At 43.6% G+C, this 19,521-nt stretch overlaps 1 protein-coding gene across 1 annotated transcript; it reads left to right on the top strand.

The window, feature by feature from the left end:
• Positions 1-13,749: 13,749 nt before the first annotated feature.
• Positions 13,750-17,520, top strand: spry2 (sprouty RTK signaling antagonist 2). The gene is made up of 2 exons (XM_079236708.1): positions 13,750-13,848; positions 16,001-17,520. The coding sequence occupies exon 2, from the start codon at positions 16,049-16,051 to the stop codon at positions 17,096-17,098; it is 1,050 nt and encodes a 349-aa protein (XP_079092834.1). The 5' UTR covers positions 13,750-13,848; positions 16,001-16,048; the 3' UTR covers positions 17,099-17,520.
• Positions 17,521-19,521: the final 2,001 nt, after the last annotated feature.

Raw genomic sequence — 19,521 nt, 5'->3', positions numbered from 1 at the left:
GTTCAGTATTTGTCAGCAGGGACAAATGTGATGCTGTATTGTAGCAAATGCATAATGGTTGTGCTATACACCATTTATTAAATGTTTATATACTGCTTATGAATGATAAATAGGAGGGGTAATATAGGCTTTGGCTGTCCTTTGGATTCATTTCATGGCTGCTCTTTTATTTCTAATTCCGGGCAACTATACCATTTATTTCAATCTTTTTATATTATCAGTATCAAATTGTATTCTATTTTCATTGTTATGCTTTTTAAATGCTGTTTGGGTGTCTTTATTTGCTTCAAAGCGCTTTGAAAGGCCTTTGTGCTTGAAAGGTGCTCAACCAAAAACAAATCAAAAAACAGGCTCAGGCCCATGGCGAACTGACCTACTGCATGGCAACACAATAGTTTGTGTTCACGTCACCCAAAGCATGTTGGGAACGCTGTTGGCAGAATCTCAAAATACATCCACCGCATTAGAAACAGAACACGAAGAAATAGTGACATAATCATCCTCGGACCGAAATAAGTGTTCCAACCAACGAAGTTCTGACACTGTCCTCTGTCTGTGTCTGTGTGTTGACATGGCGGCAAGAAATACAGCAAATACGGAAAATGTTTTTCCTGTCCATTAAAACGACACAGAGCTCCTGGGGTCTATATACTGTGTATATATAAATGTATATATATTCCCCACCCCAGGCTGTTTTTGCTCTGTATTCAAGTGGTTAAAGCCGGCATACGTAATCAAAATCAATGTGTGCATTACACAATAACAGCCCAGTGTGTTTCTGTTGCATTGTGCATCCACAGCCAGGGGGACTGGTCTCGGTCCCCGGCTGACTCCGGACTCCGGCCATTAAACGCCATTGGAGGCGGCTGCTCTCGAGTCCGCTCACGTCGGGCCCAACAGCAGATCACCCTGCCTGCTCGAATGCAGCGCCGCCATTGGCTCGTGGCACATTGGGTATGTCCGAGGCATCGTCGGCTTCCTGAAAACATTAAGGCCTTTTCTGCCGCTCAGACGGCCCGCTATAGACGCTTTTGTGCCGCGAAGAAAGAGAACGGGGATGGATTGAAAAGCAGGGAGGAAGAGGAGGGAAAGAGTGACACATTGACGGAGGAAGAAGCCAACTGGTGCTCGCATAATTCTCATTGATGGACATATAGTCTGAGCCAAAGAGCTTTTCTTTGAGGAAGGGGGGGCTTTGGGATTCATATGCGCTGGGTGTCTCAGGCTTTATTCACACCGGGAACAGAAAATCACATCTTTACCCTCGTACAACCCAGAACTAATAGATTTTTGAGACGGAGAATAGATGCGATCTTGGATGCATTAGGCTAAAAATCTACTTGTCTTTTCCTGCACACGTCCTCAGAATAAGCTCTTGCTCCCGCTGTGACCTAAAATCCTATTTTCAGTGCACACAGCTTTGGCAACAACTTAGTCTTTTTCTGAACGCAGACGTATTTGGACTCAATGAAGACGCAGCGCTCCAGGGCCGGCGGGCTGCCGATTTAAATTGAATCGTGACCACTCTCAAAGCAGCGCTTTGCTGCCGATGCACTCCTTGTTTGAAAGTGAACGTTGATATTTATGGTTGTAAACTTCTGCATTTAAATCGATGAGGCCGTGACATAGTCTTCCCTGTTAATGCTGATGGCTCCGAGTTAACTGGAAGAGTTGTGGGTTGCTTGGCAGAGTGGGAGCAATGCAACCCCGTCCTGCCAAAGTCCGGACGGGGTTGGCTCCGAGCTGCCGGGTCGTCCCCTCCACCTCATCCATCACCCGTGTGGCTGAAACACGGTTCACCGGATTCTACACCGACACCCAACGGAAGATAATCCATTTCCCCGTTTCTCTTTCCGCTATCAGCCCATTAACTTCATGCTGAGCTCGATGTGGAACCCTCTGTGTTTCTAATTGTCTGCGTAGAATCAAAATGCTTATTACCTCAGGTACTGAGTCCATTTCTCAGCCTAAACAAAGTACGTCTTCATCCTAATTTCCTATTCTTATGCAATAATGCTCATTTAATAGCCCTTTTTTTTCAATTATCCCTATTTCATAATTAGCTGCTGGAGCCAATGTTGAAAGTGTTGCTCAAAAATAATTATGCAATTCTAAATCACAGCACATAGAGACATTATTGATAATTTGCCCGAGTGAATTGGCAGCATAAGCTGGTTGGGGACTTGGAAGAGGGACTTTGCCTCCAACCCCTCTCTCTCTCTCTCTCTCTCTCTCTCTCTCTCTCTCTCTCTCTCTCCCTCGCACACAAATGTACAGTAAGAGTTTTAAATTCGGCCCTTGTTTCAACCCCATTTGCAATATGAGCAGTGTTAATGAAACTGAAAGTGTGACTGTGGCTCAGCAATGAAGCAGCGACTATTAAGAAGTCCTGTCTCACTTTGGCTCAACACGTTTCATTTTTTTCTCTTTTAAGCATCATCTACTGGAGGTCGTGAGCGGCAACTAGAAAGCCATCTGCTTTTCTCTCTTTTTAAAGATGATGTTTAAAGATTTTACTTTGCTAACATTTGGTCATTAGCATTGAACACGAAGCAGACTTGAGACTGCCAGTGGTTTATTACCACATGCTAACAAAGCTGAAGTATTCAACAAATGATTTCATGGCAATCCACCCCATAGTTAGCTCAGAAGTGGACAGATTACAGTGCCCTTTGATTCAAACAAAGAATAATATTTCCCACCTCTTGCCTGATTTGAGACGCACTCGGCGAAGTATAGCTTCAAGGTGTGGAAAACATAGAGTACATAGTGTACTCGTGCGATCGTTGTGTAACCGCTGTAGTGTTAGCGACCAGCCGAGAAAGAGACGACAACGAGGAGGTGGCACGGGAACAGCAACTCATCGCAGGTGATTATTTACAAAGCCGTGACTCAGTGGCGCTCGGCTCCCCGGGCTGTTCCCCAAAATACAAATCTGTTCATGTTGCCTGGTTACAATTACAATTGAGGCGCTCTGCATGTGTTCCCATGAACAGTTTTATTTATTTATTTTCCTTTACTGATTTCAAACCAGAGTTTGTTGGCTGCTTTGTCTTGATGTTTTTTTGCTTTAATACCAAAGAAAGTTCTTCCATGTCGGGTGTGCATTTATTCTCCATAGGTGGCAGAATGTGCATCAGTAATATATTCGGCTCCCAATAACTCGCGGGCCGACAGCTCGGTGAGTTTGATTCTGTTTTCGGCAAGATTGTGTCACTTGTGTGAGTTTGAGCGTGTGAGGGGGTTCGGCAATTGTGGGTCGGATCCATTCAATCACACAACACAGCAATGTTGCATTAATGCAATAGAGTTTACTTTATTTGTTTTGAACTGCTTGATACACTGTTGGTTCCCAACATACAGAATAAATACATTTGCAACTCACTGAAATCCCATTTTAATAACATATTGTGAGTTCTTACATTTTATATAATGGCAAAGAAAAGAAAAAAGGGAAATGAATTATAAACAAAGAGAAAACCAGCTCTTTGCTTTGGGTATATTCAGAGATGCATCCAAGACAGCGAGCCACAAGAGGCCCGGCTCTTTGATACTTTGTCTAAGGTTGAGTAAACAAAGATTTATTTGAAGAGCATAATTCTCAGCCCATGCATTATACACACACACACACACTCACACTTGGCAAATGACAGCAGAAGGATACAGCCCTGAGAGCAGCACCTGGTGGAAAGATTATTCAGATTCTGCGTCCGTTCGTCTCCATTTCCCCCAAACATTTCTTTACCCCCCTAGCGTTGATCCAAATGGCTCAGCGCCGCCGCCGAGGTGTCCGTGGCTCTGCTCGAGGGGAAATATCTATTATCCCCCCTACTTGTTTTTCTTGCCTGGCAGAGGAATAACCACTCAGCGATTCAGGGCTTTCACCTCTACTCTGATAAAGGTTATCTTGGCAATTTAGTGCCGGCGATATCGCATTATGGAGAGAGTTATGAGGTGGAAATCAAATTTTGCTCCCAGTGGCTCAGAGGAGAGGGAGGATAAAAGGTGTGTGGGACTGCACAGTAATGATGTGGTGGAAATTGCTATGCGTTTGCTCACACCAGGATGTGTGAGAGTGCACATGTGTTTGGCGGCGGGTGCGTCCGTTTGCATGTTTACTGTCTACTATACAGTCTCCCAGGAATATTAAAGCGGCAATTTCACTATAGCGGAAAAGGCTTTTTACAAAATTGCTTCATCCAGGTTCATATAATACATGAAAGTGGCCAATGGGTAGCTTCAGCCAAGCCGCTAGATGGACATTTTGAGTCCTGCTAAGTTGATATATGCCAAGTGTTGTGGCAGCCACAGAGATAGTTAGTGAGGTAGTTTCGTTGTTCCTGAGTTATGTATGCATAAGATGCATAAACCCACATGTGAGGATTTTTTTAGGAAGAGAGCGTCAGCTGCAGTTTGCATTAAATATCGCACTCATTCTCAGTACTTAGCTCAATCTAAATGCACATTATTCGATTCAGAATCAGTTCTAATTAATATCTCCAATATCCACAGTGAAGAAACATCCATAGATCCACTTGGAACTCATAGAAACAAACGCACTCCGTACAACTCCAGAAATTCATTTTTCTTCAGTATCAAAGTAAACTTCCTCGGGCAGAAGATAAACAGGAAGTGCTAATGACTAACTCGGCATATTTTGAATGGTCCCAAAACGCCAGATATAGAATATAAGATAACAGGGCTCGAGTTGAAGCTTCAACTGACTGCATGGCAGCGCTACACATCCTGTTTACGTTCCCAAAGCCCTCACAAAGATGAGAAATGTAGATCCATATTTATCTCACTAATCAAGGTAAATAATGATAATTACAAAATCCATTAATATTAAATTTTTTTATGCTGCACAATCAATATGTTTTGACAGTACCGAGGCCCCATTAACATGATTCTCATATTCCAGAAATGAACACTCTCCAGTATTTATTCATATGCAGATATTTTAAGTGTTTGGGGCGGGGGTCAGAGAAAAAACTCTGCCCTAATGGATCCAGAGAGCAACATCCATTTACTCAACCACTAATCTCCATTTGAATAAAGTATTGGCTTTGCCTGTGGAAGTCGGGTGTGTTCCGGTAACGGCAGCCGGCACCGATAGCACTCACACCGTAAAGCTGATCTCAGTGTGCAGAGTGACAGCTCCTTCCTCCTTCCTCCTTCCTCCTTCCTCCTTCCTCCCCGTGCAAAAGAAATTAGAGAAACGCGTTACTATCAGGGGCATCCGTGGGAACCCACAAAGCACACCATCATATCACACCTCCTGTATTTGTCAGATGCATTATCACATTATTATATTCACAGTTTACCCAACTCCCCGGAGAGCGAAGAAAATATGCCGTTGCAAGGCTCATCCTGCCAAAAAAAAGGTTGCCATGACAATGAGATTTCACTCTTTTTTTCTCCCTTTAGTTTCAGTTTATTCAACTCTACTTATTCATCGTGTGCTATTATTACAGTATCACCATTGTAGCAGTTCGCCTGAGGATAGAAGCTCAGCTGCCGCTATGTATTACATGGAACTGTTTTTCCAGTTTATAAAACTAAATTACAGAGAGAGAGTGAAACCCTTTGCACCTCTGAGGTAGACACTGCAAGTGCGGTGTCCCACAGCAAATTGGTTATGTGATGGTGGTCGTCTTACTGTTAGGGGATGGAAATATATTTTTAGCAAAGCTGGGGAACATTTTATGATATCACCGTGAACTGGCGCGGCCCGAAGCGCTGTGAGGAAATCATGTACCGGGGAAGTAGGACAAAAGTGGTTCCACTGTCTCCAACCCATTCAGGTCACAAAGAGGGGATGACAAAGTCAACGCAGCAGAGGCGGAGACGCCCTGACTGCATCCTACATTTCACACAATGATACGGTGATATCATCACGTCCATTTTTTCAAAGGGGTGAAGTTCACTGTCCCAAAAACATCTGGCTGCTGCTGATTGGTGCTACCCACTGGTTTGTTTTAGCCATGCTAGCAGCTCGGTGTTTAGCCCCAATTGGCTAATGTTAGCGTGATAAAATGCCATACTAAGATGGTGCTGCTCAACATCAACATGTTTGCTCTCCCACAGAATCACAGGGTGACGGGTTATATAGCTGACTGCTTTCATTCTTCCTCTGGCAGCGATTTCCCTCTCTTCTGCAGTCGAGTCCATTCCCCACTTGAGCCCCACGCAGGAATAATGTGGCGCGTTGAACACAATACGCCTTTTGTGCAATTTTAAGACCAAAGCCTCTGTTTCTTGCTGTTGAACACAATAGTCTTGGCAACATAAATCCCTGACAGTCAAGCACCGATGTACATATTTCATATTTGTGAAAAGCTGATAACCACATGCTAGCAGGAAATAAACGTCTCTCGGGTCGCTGGCACACACAGGCTGAAGGCAGCTGCGTCCTTGTGGCCCCTCTGCTAATACTAATCTGTAACATTTCTGAGAGCGTAGAAGCCTCTTTTCAATTTGGAATACATATTTATGTGCTCAAGATTTTCCAAAAGGATGAACATTTCTTTTGCATGACGGGGGCCAATAAAACAACTTTAGCTAACCTCTCGCTGCTCATATGCTCAAGAGGAGCCTTGATCCACTTGAGTGTCAAGAGGACAAGAAGTGAGCGCCGAGCAGTGCAGAGCTCACAGTGACCACACAGTCCATGGGGGAGAATACTCTTTTATAAAAATTAAGTTGTATGGGGCTGTGTTTTTCTTTCTTTTTGCTGTCTTTTGGGAGAGCTGGTCAGTGTCTCTTAGCTTTATCTCCATATTGATATTATGTTGCATTGCCCTCCAACCCCTGTGTATAGAAAGACATTTTTGGCTTTTGTTTTTTCCATTTTTAAATAATTTTGGCTGGGTTAATGCATACGGGTTTGTTTCTAATTTTGGAAGTTGATCCTCGGCTCCTACAGCTAGACTATAATACATTGTGGAGCCAAAAGACCGTACAGACACTCAAACTCTTAAGGACTAAAATGTCCCCATTGAAACCCATTAAAACCAGAATATTGTATCCCATGACCACTTCAGCAACGACACCAATGGTATTGTTCATCATTGATTTATCCCAGACTGTGGTAATTCGCCCTGGCATTTAGGATACAGAAAATAACTGAACATTTGCGTTTTTCCATGAAGAAAAAAAACCCATTGGCATTATGTAAACACATTTTAAAGGGTTACGTTTAGAAAATAAATGAATATTTGCTAGTTATGATCAGGACAGATGTTGGATAAAATATTTAACTCAGTTAATATAACATTTATTTTTGTTTTATCAGAGCGACTTCTTTAAAGGATGCAAATAGTTACATCAGTAAGATGGCTTTTGTGTTAGCCATGCATCATAATAATAATATTCTTAACCCTATGACTCCACACTGGGGACTACAATCCTCTTTCTGTATCAAGGATTTTCTTCTTTCACTTTTTAGTATAGGACCAAAATGTCAAGTCCAACATCACTGTATTCTATATTCAACTCAAATAACTGAACTGCGGTGAAGTTAAATGCGTCACAGAGAGTTGGTGGAAAGGTTCCCCGATGAGTCAACGGGTGATTGTGGATTAGGCCTCAGTTACTGCATGTCAGACAGTAAATAGCTTCAATTTTTCTTATTATTATTTAGAAACTAGTAAGAGTGTAACTGAAAGGACTGCCCGTGTCATGTTGCGTATTAAAGCCTATTCAGATGTGTAGAAGAGCTTACTGGTACCACAGAGTGAGATTCTTCATTCTTTTATTTCTTTTTTTAAAGAAAGTTGAGTCTTAACTTTCCCCCTCCTAACCCCAATCATTTCCATACGATCACTAACTGACAGGACAGTCACAGGGGTATTGTTGGGGAGAAGTCATTTAATATAGTTAATAGACTTGGATTTAGATTTTCCATCAGACGAGGGAAGTTGGTTTGTTTGAAATCAATACTGAGATATAATTGAAACGTACTGAAGCCAAATTAAATCCTTTGCACATATTGGGAGATAATTAAAAAAAAAACGACAAAATGCACCATATTAAATCACTTGTCACGGTGGACATCTGTGTGCTGCACAGCCAAGTCAATACCCAGGTTCTCACCCGCCCAGACAAAAGTGTGGCTAGCCGAGCCTCACTCAGTACCCACATCACGACTCGGAGCACCAACAGCAACTATTCTGTGATTCCCTTTTCCTCCTCTCCAATTCTGCCCCGACCAAGCACGCTATGAGCCTCCAGTGAGACGCCTCGGCATCGCCTTTGTGTGCCACATGTATTCTCTGCATTGTAATGAAAAGGAGAGGGAGCAGAGGAGTCAACAGCGGAGTTGGTATTCAAAGCCGTGGACTCCATAGGGTCATGCTATTCATATTAGCGCACAGAGTGAAATACAGAGTGAAATACAGAGTGGTGGAATATTGGACACGGAGAGCGATGTCTGTGTGCAGAAGTGGGAAGTTTATCGATGATGTGCTCGGGGTTACGAGAGCTGTTCCGTCGATAAGTGTAACAGCGCGTAGTCCTGAGACGCGAGAGATCCATTTCTGCTGATTTCAGATCTGACATGTGAAGTAATAACACAATCCAGGAGGTTGTTATTTCCGTCATTGCCCCAGAGACCGAATCTGCTCTCGATCGTTCTGTGTCTGCAGGCAATAGTCTTAATAATCAGTAGCCTAAGAAATCTGCTACTAACCAGAAAACTTGTACTTAAAGCAAAAAGAAAAGTTTTTCTCGGTTTCCCTATATCCTGTTAATAATCTCAAGTCTAGGATTGTTCAAGTGTCACAAAGGTACCGGTTACGTTTTTTAAAAGCCTTTAAAAAGCTCTTTCCTTTGAGGGAAGTTTACACTCCACAACCCCGACTGATGTTACCCAAGAGGGTCGCGTTTGCCAAACACTCCTGAAAGCTTCTACTCCTCCTACATTAAACATGAAAGCATACTTTTTTCGAAAAAAACACAAGTAGCTAAGCAGCCAAACAGGGTTATGTCAGAGTGAAACAAGTCTTTGATATTTCCTTAGCATACTTATAGTACAAAGTAGCTCCACACTGCAATGCTGTTTCTTTATTCCCATGTCAATTAACTGGGGAGGATGCGGCAGTTGTACTTGGGGGCATGTTGGCTTCAGCCTCAGTCTTTCACCATGACAACAAGTATGTAAACATTAAAGGAGACATACAGTATCGCAAAAAAACTGTTTTTCAGTGCTTGTATACATACATGCAGGTATCGAAAGTGTTTACCAACACACAAACTGTGATATAAGACAAGCCAGGTATTATTTTTGTGGGATGCCTGGATCAAGAAAGGTGTGATTCCACAAGCCAGAAGCCTATCAGAACAGACTGGGGGCGTTTCTACCCTTAAAGAGACAGTCCCTAAAACGGAGCGTTTCAGACAAGACGGTGAATACAGATTGTTTTTTTAGCAATAAAACATGGAAACACGTTCTTGTAGAAGACCAAAACTACATATGATTCTGAGAATTAGCACGATCCGTCCCCTTTAAGTGCATATACAATAGCCATTTCACAGCGTTATTGTTTTAAAAACAGACTATGCTGTGCTGCATTGGACACAGTTCTGAATAGCTGAGAACAGCTGTAATGGCCCACTCATCAGGCTACAGGATCATATCACAGCCTGTGTGTGTGTGTGTGCGCGTGTGTGTGTGTGTGCGTGTGCCATCCCGGGAGAGTAGGTGATGGACTTTGAGACTCTGTCCTTTTACAAAGCTTTTTTCCGACTGTGTCTGCTTGACACAGTTCATCTCCCGCAGCAGCAGGGGTTTAAGGTTTCATTTCAATTTTCCTTTCTTCTTTTTGTTCATGGCGGCTCAGCGGGAGTAAGGTTCACTGTTCAGGTGTTCTGGGAGAAGAAGAAAAAGAAAAGGGCATTGCTTGTGGGGAAAAAGGAAAAAAACTTTTGGAATTGCTGTAACGCAGCCGCCATTAAATACTCAATTTTCAGACCTTGCCGGCGCCGCAGTAAACAGACATTTATAAGGTTGATTCAGCAGACTGAGAGTCTAGGTGACGGATGAACTCAGCAATGCGAGCTAAATTCAATTAGGTGGCCTTTTATTGTCATAGTGGCACAACACATCTTCTGGGGACAAGATAGGTGAAATAATGTCTCTGCTACCAAGCTATTCATTTAACAAGTGCTGCAAATACGTTAATCTTCACTTCTCTTTTGCTGGAGTACAGCAAACACGCGGGGAAAATGCTCAAGGTGTCTTAATTTAACGGTCATGAAGTATTTTTAACTTAGGCAGGGCTGGAGTAGAGCAAATAGAGTCTTATAGTGTCAGACATCCACCTGAAGGAAGCACATCCTCATTATAAATGCACAGTGGGCCCTGAGAAGAACGGAGGCTGACGTATGTCTCTCTGTGAAGAAACCAGCCCGGTTTTGCATAATCAGCAAGGTGTTGGTGTGAAATAAGAGGAAAATGAGTCATCGGCTCACATCTTTACCCTTCACTCGCGCTTAGGCACGGCTTCATACCTCATCAGCAGAAGTGCGGCCTGCTGAGGGTTCTATCCAGATGTTGTTGCCGTTGTATCAGCACCACAGATGTGAAAGAGAAAGAAGACTCGTCTTTTTGTTCGGAGAGTACTCGCGCAAAAACGTTATTAGTATATGTTATGTGTGCTGCCGTTGAATGCTTTATATGAAGATGCAGCAAATATCATAATTTAGCAAAAGACGGAAATTGTACAAGCTGAACCAGTTGGCCCCCAGAGAGCGCGTCGGCCCTCAACTTCTTTATGCTGAAAATGGATCCTTGTGTGCGGAAATTCAGCATAAATTCCATTTGGCTCACAATAAGTTGAAAGATGTCACAGATGTGGGCAACTTTATTCAGAAAATATGTGATGTATTGTAAATTACGCTTGAACTAGATGTTTCTAAAGTAAGAGGGAAGAGCTTTACCAAGTCTGCAACCGTGTAACATTTCCATTATGTTTTATTTTCAGACCACGAACAGAAACAATATACTTTAGAGTCAAACCAACAGCAGCCGGCGAGAGAGGGAGGGAACAAAGGAAGATAAATTGTTTCAAGAAGGAGGGAAATCTTGAAAGCTTCCTGACCAGGATCCAAGTTAATTTGCCAAGTCATACTCTTGAGTTTATTAAATTGACTCACAACTTCATAATTACTCTGTCTGGATTTGGTCAGACACTATATTACTAAAACAGTGGGACGGCTGGAGAGAGATGTCTCCGCTCCCATTGTTTTCATTGAAGGGCTGCTCTTTCTGTCCCTGCCTCAGTCTGACTGAACATGGGCTAATTGGTCTTTTCATCATTTCGCTAGAAAAGGTTTCTTCATAGCTTTACTTCACAGCTGGGGGACTTAGAGCCTGACTTTTAAGGTGTGTGTGTGTGTGTGTGTGTGTGTGTGTGTGTGTGTGTGTGTGTGTGTGTGTGTGTGTGTGTGTGTGTGTGACTTGACTTTTCAACAGAGCACACTACCAGAGTACACTGACTTTTCCTGCATTGATCTTAATATAAAACTCACTGATTCCCTTTCTCATTTTTCTCTTGTTCGTTCTTCGCCTTTCAACATGTTATGGTTTCACGTTCCCTCTGTTTTTAATGCATGCACATACATGTACGTCGCTGCTTCTGAACAGAACAAAGTGTGTGTGGGAGTGAATCTGTGTCCCAAGAACAGACACTCTTTGTTAAGCCTTATTAGAAAACGTCTCACGTGATTGTCAAGGACATTTAAACAGCTCTGATGGTTTATTTTGGCTTGATTGTGATGTTTGAAATCCAGCTTCTATGCATTGCAGTCTGCAGTACCAGAGGGAATCCACAAGGGGGTGCTGCTACACTATGATTCCCAGAGAGTAAACCTAATATAATGGCTTGCTAATTAGTTGTATCATTTGCCATGGATTGCTTTTAACCTTGGATCCATAGCAGCCTGGTAAAGAGCCTCAAATGGATGAAATGGGAAAAGTGTCCAGGGATGTCCGGGGGGATTAACATCCTGCCCTCTAAATCAAAGGAAAGTCGGTGCATATGGAAAGTACTCCAGGGCCCTTTGAGGCGACAGCTCTGAAAGTACTTATTTTTATCACTCTATCAAACTGGTGTAAAGTACTTTTGAAATAATTTTCCTCTGTCATATACGGGCATAATACAATTGTAATTCTCTAATTCCAACTAAACGTTGTGATTATAGTACTTGAAAGTTTAAAAATATATATATATTTAAAGTACATTTATGTAACTACTGTACTTGAGTACAATTTTAAGGACTTAGGTATTTATATTGTATGTTACTTTGTACTCTTTTGGGCAAGGGTGCACTGCTTCTTAAAAGTACAAAAGTATCATCAGCAAAATGTGAACAAAGTATCAAAAATTACACTCATCATGCAATATGACCTCTTAAAGGTAGTCTGCAATATAATATCTGTAATTTCCCCACTGAGGGACAAAATAAAGGATTATCTTATCTTAATATATTATTGTATCATTATTGTTACAAATCAACATTAATTAACATGTGTGCAGCATTTTATTAGAGAAGCACTTGTAAATACTTTATACTGTTAGGTAGTTGGATCTATAAAAAAAATGTATATATAAGTATATGAAGTAATAATCTATTACTCCACAACATGTATCGGATATCTATACAGTACAAATATCTCCTCTGAAATCTAGTGAAATATAAGTATAACTTTACATAAAATGGAAATACTAAAGTAAAGTAAAAGTACCTTGACTTTGTACTCTGATTTTCTTCTTTTAATTAAGTTATCTCAGGATTATTGTATTCATACTTGAGTTATTGTATAGTACGTAATACTATAGACCTATCTAGTGGCATTTCAAATGTTATATTTTGCATTGTTATAATTTGCAGCCGATGTGAAACTTTCCTAAAGCTGCTGCAACAAAGGGTCCTCGGTGATAAGAACCTGGACACAGTGAGGGAAGAACATGGCTCCAGGGAGGGCAGAACCTGTACCCAGTGAGAACAGAACATGCACCCAGTGAAGGGAGAACCTGGACCCAGTGAGAGCAGAACATGAACCCAGTGAGAGCAGAACCTGGACCCAGTGAGAGCAGAACATGAACCCAGTGAGAGCAAAACATGAACCCAGTGAGTGCAGAACCTGGACCCAGTGAGTGCAGAACCTGGACCCAGTGAGAGCAGAACATGAACCCAGTGAGAGCAGAACATGAACCCAGTGAGAGCAGAATATGAACCCAGTGAGTGCAGCCCCCTGGCTGCAGCGCAGCGGCAGCGTTTGGGCCCCCGCAGTATAATTGATAAGACTGGGAGTGAATGGCTGCTCTCTGGCAGCCAATGGCTGAGCACCGGATGCGAGATATCCGCTGCAACAACAAGCGCTCTGTTCCCCCTTCAGCTTGACGCCATTTACAGCCCAAATCCCGACCTCCTCTCCGGAAAGAGCAAAAAAAAAAAAAAAAAACATTCACACACGAGAAAAAAAAAAAAAGTACTCGCAAACCCCTCAGAGCCTTGCGGATAAAACACCGAATGTTGTCGCTCCTTTCTCCTCCTTCTTGCGCTTCTTCTTCTTCTGCAGGAAACGCGGAGTGAAGCGAAGTTTACACTCCGGCGGTGACTGTTTGAAGTTTTCTCCAGTTTTTTTTACTGCCTCGTGCTCTTGCGCTAACAACATGGGATTTACGTCTTAGCGCTGCCTTTCAATGAAAACGCGCCCCGGTTGGAAACTCTCTCAATGGATTTTACCGACGGCTCTGCGGACTGAGAAGTGTTCGCGTGTGGAATAAACTCTACCGCTAACTGGATTTATTTCACCTAAACGGGGGCTAAAGTGTCGAAAGCACGGTAAGTTAATGCTTTTTTTCAAGACGTAAACTGTAAAACATTACGCACGTCTTGGGTGGAAGTTGTCATAAATATGCAAAAAAGTTTTTCACGTAGTTTTTAAGTTGCGTTAACGTACAGCGTCATGTTATGGTTTCAACAGAAACGTTTTTTTAAATTAGTTTATGACTTTTGCCGAGGCTGAGTTTTAATGTCTGTATTACTCGTGTTAGCTTCACGAGGACACAGTCGTGTCCAAGTGGGCACATGTGTTTGCTCATACGTGCATTCACGTGCAATGTGAATCTGCAGCACAGTGGAAACCACACGGCCTTGTCAGATGTGCATCAGACACAATGTGACTCCTGTGGTTTCTGAACACTCATTTTGTTTGTCTTTTTTTTTTTTTTAAAGCTTAATATTTAATATTCCTAACCTGTCATATGTTAAGACCAGTTCGCTCTGGTCTACTTCCGCCGCCCTCCCTCCGCGCATCACCCTCCTACTGTGGCCAAAATGGCTCTTACGCGCAGGCCCCTGTGAGTGGATGAGGGGCCCCCCCAATGTCCTACCCACTAACAGGTTAAAATTTGAGTGCGCCTGCAAGCCCTTAAAAAAAAAAAAAAGCTCCCAAATCCTAAAGAACCCTCACGCCTGCTGCTTCACTCCCCACCGCCCTTGAACGCACCACTCACACTTTACATGGACTCTTTCATCCCACCCCCTAACTTTTGTAATCTTGTCACTCATCTTCTTTTGAAGAGTGTCACAATGTAAAATGCCTTCGAATGGGGAAGGTTGCTGCAGGCCATTTGTCATGCAACAAACAAAAGCCCTTCCTGTATTGTCATTGAAAGGGTTGGGGGCCCTCACAACCCAAAAGATGCCATTTGAAAGCTAATTAGCACAAGGAAGGAGAATTAAGGCCAGTGCTGTCAGTTTCTTTACTTTGGTGTGATATGCTGGCGAAAACAAGACTGCGCATTTGAATATGTTTGCATATTGCCCTGTCACTCTGCATTTGTCTAATACATACTCTCTCCATACAATGAAGGGGTGAGAGTCTAATCTGATCTGGGGCCCGAGCGCCAAAACACTAGAGGTTGGCATTTTTGTTTAAGCTTAGGAACACAAGAAAACGTACGGAGAGCTCTCCAAAATTGAACAAAATGTAGATATAATAATGGAGAAAATGACAGTAGACATTATTACAGTTTGACACTTTGTAATTACATTTGTGTAAGTGTACATTTTCCCCAGTGACAATTCAAATGTCATGTTTTGTCTGAATATATTATTAGCTTTTGGACTGTTGGTTCAATTCCTCATCACGTATGAGGTTGAAACGCATCAAAGTCTCCTATTTGAGGAACCAGCAAGTGTGTGACACTGTTTCTTTAAAAGATACCCAAACGATTATTTGATTATTAAAAGTTTCAGATAAACCTTCTGTCGAGTTGTTTGATGTTCCATGCCAAACCTAAAGATATTTAATTTTATAATAGTTGAACAAGTACATGTTTGGTAGTTATTCAATGATCTAAATAGTTAACAGGTCAATTTTCTTTTTCTTATTTAAAAAGTATTTTTAAATAGACGACAGGAAATGAGGGACAGAGATGCGTCAAAGGTCCCGGGCCGGACTCAAACCGGGGAACGTTGCAGTTCTCGGTTGTTGATGTCTTATTCCGCTCACCAACCCTCACTCAATTGACTCGTCGATCATTTAGTCTGAACGGTCATCATCATCAGTCAGTTCTCTGCCTCATTTCCCAGGCTGATTTTTGTATTTTTCATGGTGAGGTCAGTTATTGTTGTGTCACAGGGCGTGGAGGAAACAGGAAGTTTGCGCAAAGCACCGGCAGGGAAGCGTCTAAATTCAGTGTAGATATCAGTTTGTGATCATGAGGCCTGGTTCTGCAGCTTGAATCAGCTTTTAGTGAACAAACGTCTGTCAGCATCTGTGCTTTTTTTGATAGACGCCGCAGAAATAACTGTAGTTCCATGGACCCACTCTTGCATCAGCTATGTAACCAAACACCCCCGACACTGTCCTGTGTTGTAAGGCCTTATTTCCATAGTGGCGTTAGCGCAGATATCGGTTATGATTTGCATGCCATCATTTGCATGGTTCGCCACGGACTGATATAAACGGTCTGTTTTTCTGTTACAGGACTTCAGATGTGTCCCATGCCAGCCAGAGTGACCCTTCAGGCCCGAGATGGATTCCACAAGTCAGAACGACAGCGACGGGGGAGGAGGACGCCACGGGCGGTTGACGCCACCGGCCATGCCGCATGACGAAGGGAGACCGCAACCCCGGCCCACGCTGCACTTAGATGGTCCACCAGATCCTGGGTCGACCAACAGGCAGCTGGCCCATACTCCAGCAGTGCTATCTCTGGACCAGATCAGGATAAGTGGGAGCAGTAATGAGTACACGGAGGGGCCCACCGTTGCCCAACGGTCTCCAGCCGCTCCGCATAGGCAACAGAAGAGTGACTTGGTTTCGTCATCAGGTTCAAGGACCAGTGGGCAGCAGGAGACTCCGGAAGAGGGGCCTAATAACCTCCGTAACCTGAATTCATTGACTCCATATGGGAACACAAATACTTCCATCTCCTCCAGAGAGGGCGCGACGAGGTCATCCAGCGCCGAGGACTCCCAGAGCAGCATCAGGACCAGCGCGGGGAGCACCTCCTCGGGCCAGAGGCTCCTTGGCAGCCCGGCCGGCATCAACCAGATAATCAGAACCCAGCCGAAACGGGCGGAGCTAAATTCGGAAGAGCTGAAGCCCCTGAACCACGAGTCCCGGGCCGTGTTGGCCGTGCCCGGCAGCGGAAGCCATAAAAACCCCGGCGTGCACACCAACAAGTGCGAGGACTGCGGCCGATGCCGCTGCCCGGAGTGCAGTCGCCCGCGGGTGCTCCCTTCCTGCTGGACGTGCGGCCGGCGGTGCGTGTGCTCGGTGCAGAACGCGGTGGAGTACGGCACGTGCGTCTGCTGCGTCAAGGGGCTCTTCTACCACTGCTCCAGCGACGACGAGGACACGTGCACCGACAAGCCCTTCTCCTGCGCGCAGTCGCACTGCTGCGTCCGCTGGACCACCGTGTCGCTGCTCTCCCTGCTCTTCCCCTGTCTCCTGTGCTACCTCCCGGCTCAAGGGTGCGTCGCCGCGTGCCAGTGCTGCTATGACAGAGTCGCGCGACCCGGCTGTCGGTGCAAGAACACAAGCCCGGTCCACTGTGAGGAGGCTCGCAAGCCAACGTAGACGAGGCGGTGGACGTTGAAGCGCCGGGGGATGGGGAAGCCTTCCCGGTGACTGGACTGATAGACGGCCCTGTAGTTCTGTAGTTGAAGGGTTTGATTTGAGAGCTAATGATGCTTGAGCTTTTGTGTTTTCCGTGTCTTCGTGCCCTTCCACAACATGGTTCACGGTTTGCCTTCAGTTGTCAACTTTCAAGGCCGGCTGACAGAAAATATGACCACAAAAGGAGGCGCACTCACCCTAGCATTACGAGTTTCAGTTGGAAGGTAAACCAAAATAAGCGCTTCACGTGATGAAAGGTATGAAGACACAAATAATTTCCTTCACTCAAGTGCCCAGATATTGTGCTTTTGCTTTGAGAGTCCAAATGGGTGGCCTTTTTTTTTTTTTTTAACCTTTAATACAACTTATATGCTAAGAACACAGACTCCTATTACTAACTGTATGTAAAGTAGTAAACGCAAAGGGTATGTACATTAGAAAATGAGTTTGACAGATGTTTTATTTTTGTACATATAATACTTCAACTGTGAAAAAATGTTCTGCCATACCAGAGGCACCTGGATGAATCCACATTCATATGAATCAGTCGACTTCATTCATACAATGTTTTTTGTACATTCACTGGAATGTATGTCAATCATTTCATGTCATTTACAAAGGAAAAATCTTATCCCTTTTGCTTGTAAATTGTACAGTGACCATATATGAAAAATTTATTTTCTAATTCCAACATTGCTTAGTGTAAAGTTAAAAAATATATATATTTATTTGAAGGTTTATTATTTTATAATGAAAAATATTTATTTTGAGAAAGCATTGTTCATGCGTCACCTCCTACGGGTGCTGCTCTGTAGGCCACCTGTAGGCGTGTCAAAGCTGGATGAATAGTTCACTATGAATTAGAAAACAACTATATTAACGTTTGAAATTAAACAACCTTGAAGTCTGACAAAGTATTTGTTCCTGTTTTTATTTCTGCATTGTCTTGTGTCTTCATATTCAGGCGATGGGGGGGGTGAAAATGATAGATATGACAAATCCATAATGTGTTTTCTTTACACCACAATCAGAATGTGTGTCCGTGCCAGTTGTGTGTCAACACTTCCCCAGATGTAGAGCCATCATCAAGCCCGCTCTGCAGGACAATCGCTCCACGTTGTCCTGCAGAGATCAAACGGGGACGCGTTACCGGTCACCTCAGGCAAAACATCTGGCTCTGGTAAAGCCACATGTACAGACTGTGCTCGTGTCGACATCCAGAAAATCCCTCCTGTCAATAATTTAAAACGAGCGTCTTATTTCGTCTTCTAAATCCAGATCCCCACCTATTTTATTTTTACACTCTGGCTCTGCTTCAAGTTCATTTCACACACGTTCCTCGGTATCCTGCAGATACTAGGCCCTTTTTTCTTCTTCTTTTTTTGTATCAAAGGTTTGTTCAGAAATTCCTTGGTCTTGAATGTCCCTACAGGCGAAACATAAGCCTGGAACATAAGCCCCTGACACTTGTTGACAGCATACGGACGTGTTTGCGGCACGGTATGCATTCAGAGCCGTGATTGACGCGCCGAGGCCCAACCTGCGCTCACTTGTTTGTTATTCATCCCCAGCCTTTGACTGACGGGTTGGTGGGGGGGAGTGTGCTTTACATAATTATCAAATTTCATATATTTTTGCAGCGTTGCGAAGGAGGACGTGGAAACATATCGGGCGGAATCCCATTAAGGACAGAAAGGGGAGAGTTGATCTTGTGTTTTAGTTCTAGTTTTTTTTATCGCTCCAGTCGCAGGCCTCCTCTCTCCCTCTATTGTCTCAGCGGTGAATGAAGAGGGAAGGGGTGGGTGTGGAGGAGGTGGGTTGTTAGGAAGAGGGACCGCAAAGGGTTAAAAGCATCACTTTGAATGACAAAGACCTAACAGTTTACCCCCGTATTCAGCCCGGCATGCATTCATCCTGTTTTCAATAGTCGGGGGGGTCATTTTGGCTCCCCAGCGCTGCTCTCGGCTACCTGCTCCTACTTGGTATTCCCATAGGGACATGGTTGTTTTGTTGGGGGTGGGAGGTGGGGAGGGCGATCCGTTGGACATGTTGGTAAAAAAAAAGAGGTGTATTTACAAAGAGAAATAAAATAGGACATTTCCTTCACCTCCGAGCTCATCGTGTCTCTGCACATTGATTGAAACGCTCGTGGAACATAAGGGCTCTCGGAGGACTTCCTCGGCTCTTTTCAGTTCCCCTTGCGCTCGCTTTGGATCCGAGAGAGTTCATTGGCAACATGCTGGGCATCTCCTCCGGGAAGAAGTGCAACTTGTTGGGCTGATCTTACATCAGGCATATATTTCTTTAGAATTAACTTGTGTCATGTACTAGAAATGTTGCGTGCCCGGACTTATTCAACCAATAAACTGACAAAAAAAGAAATG

Source organism: Taurulus bubalis (genome assembly GCF_910589615.1).
Source record: "Taurulus bubalis genome assembly, chromosome: 21".
Lineage (NCBI taxonomy): Eukaryota > Metazoa > Chordata > Actinopteri > Perciformes > Cottidae > Taurulus > Taurulus bubalis.
The sequence above is the reverse complement of the archived record's forward strand: the minus strand, read 5'-3'. Positions and strand labels throughout refer to the sequence as shown.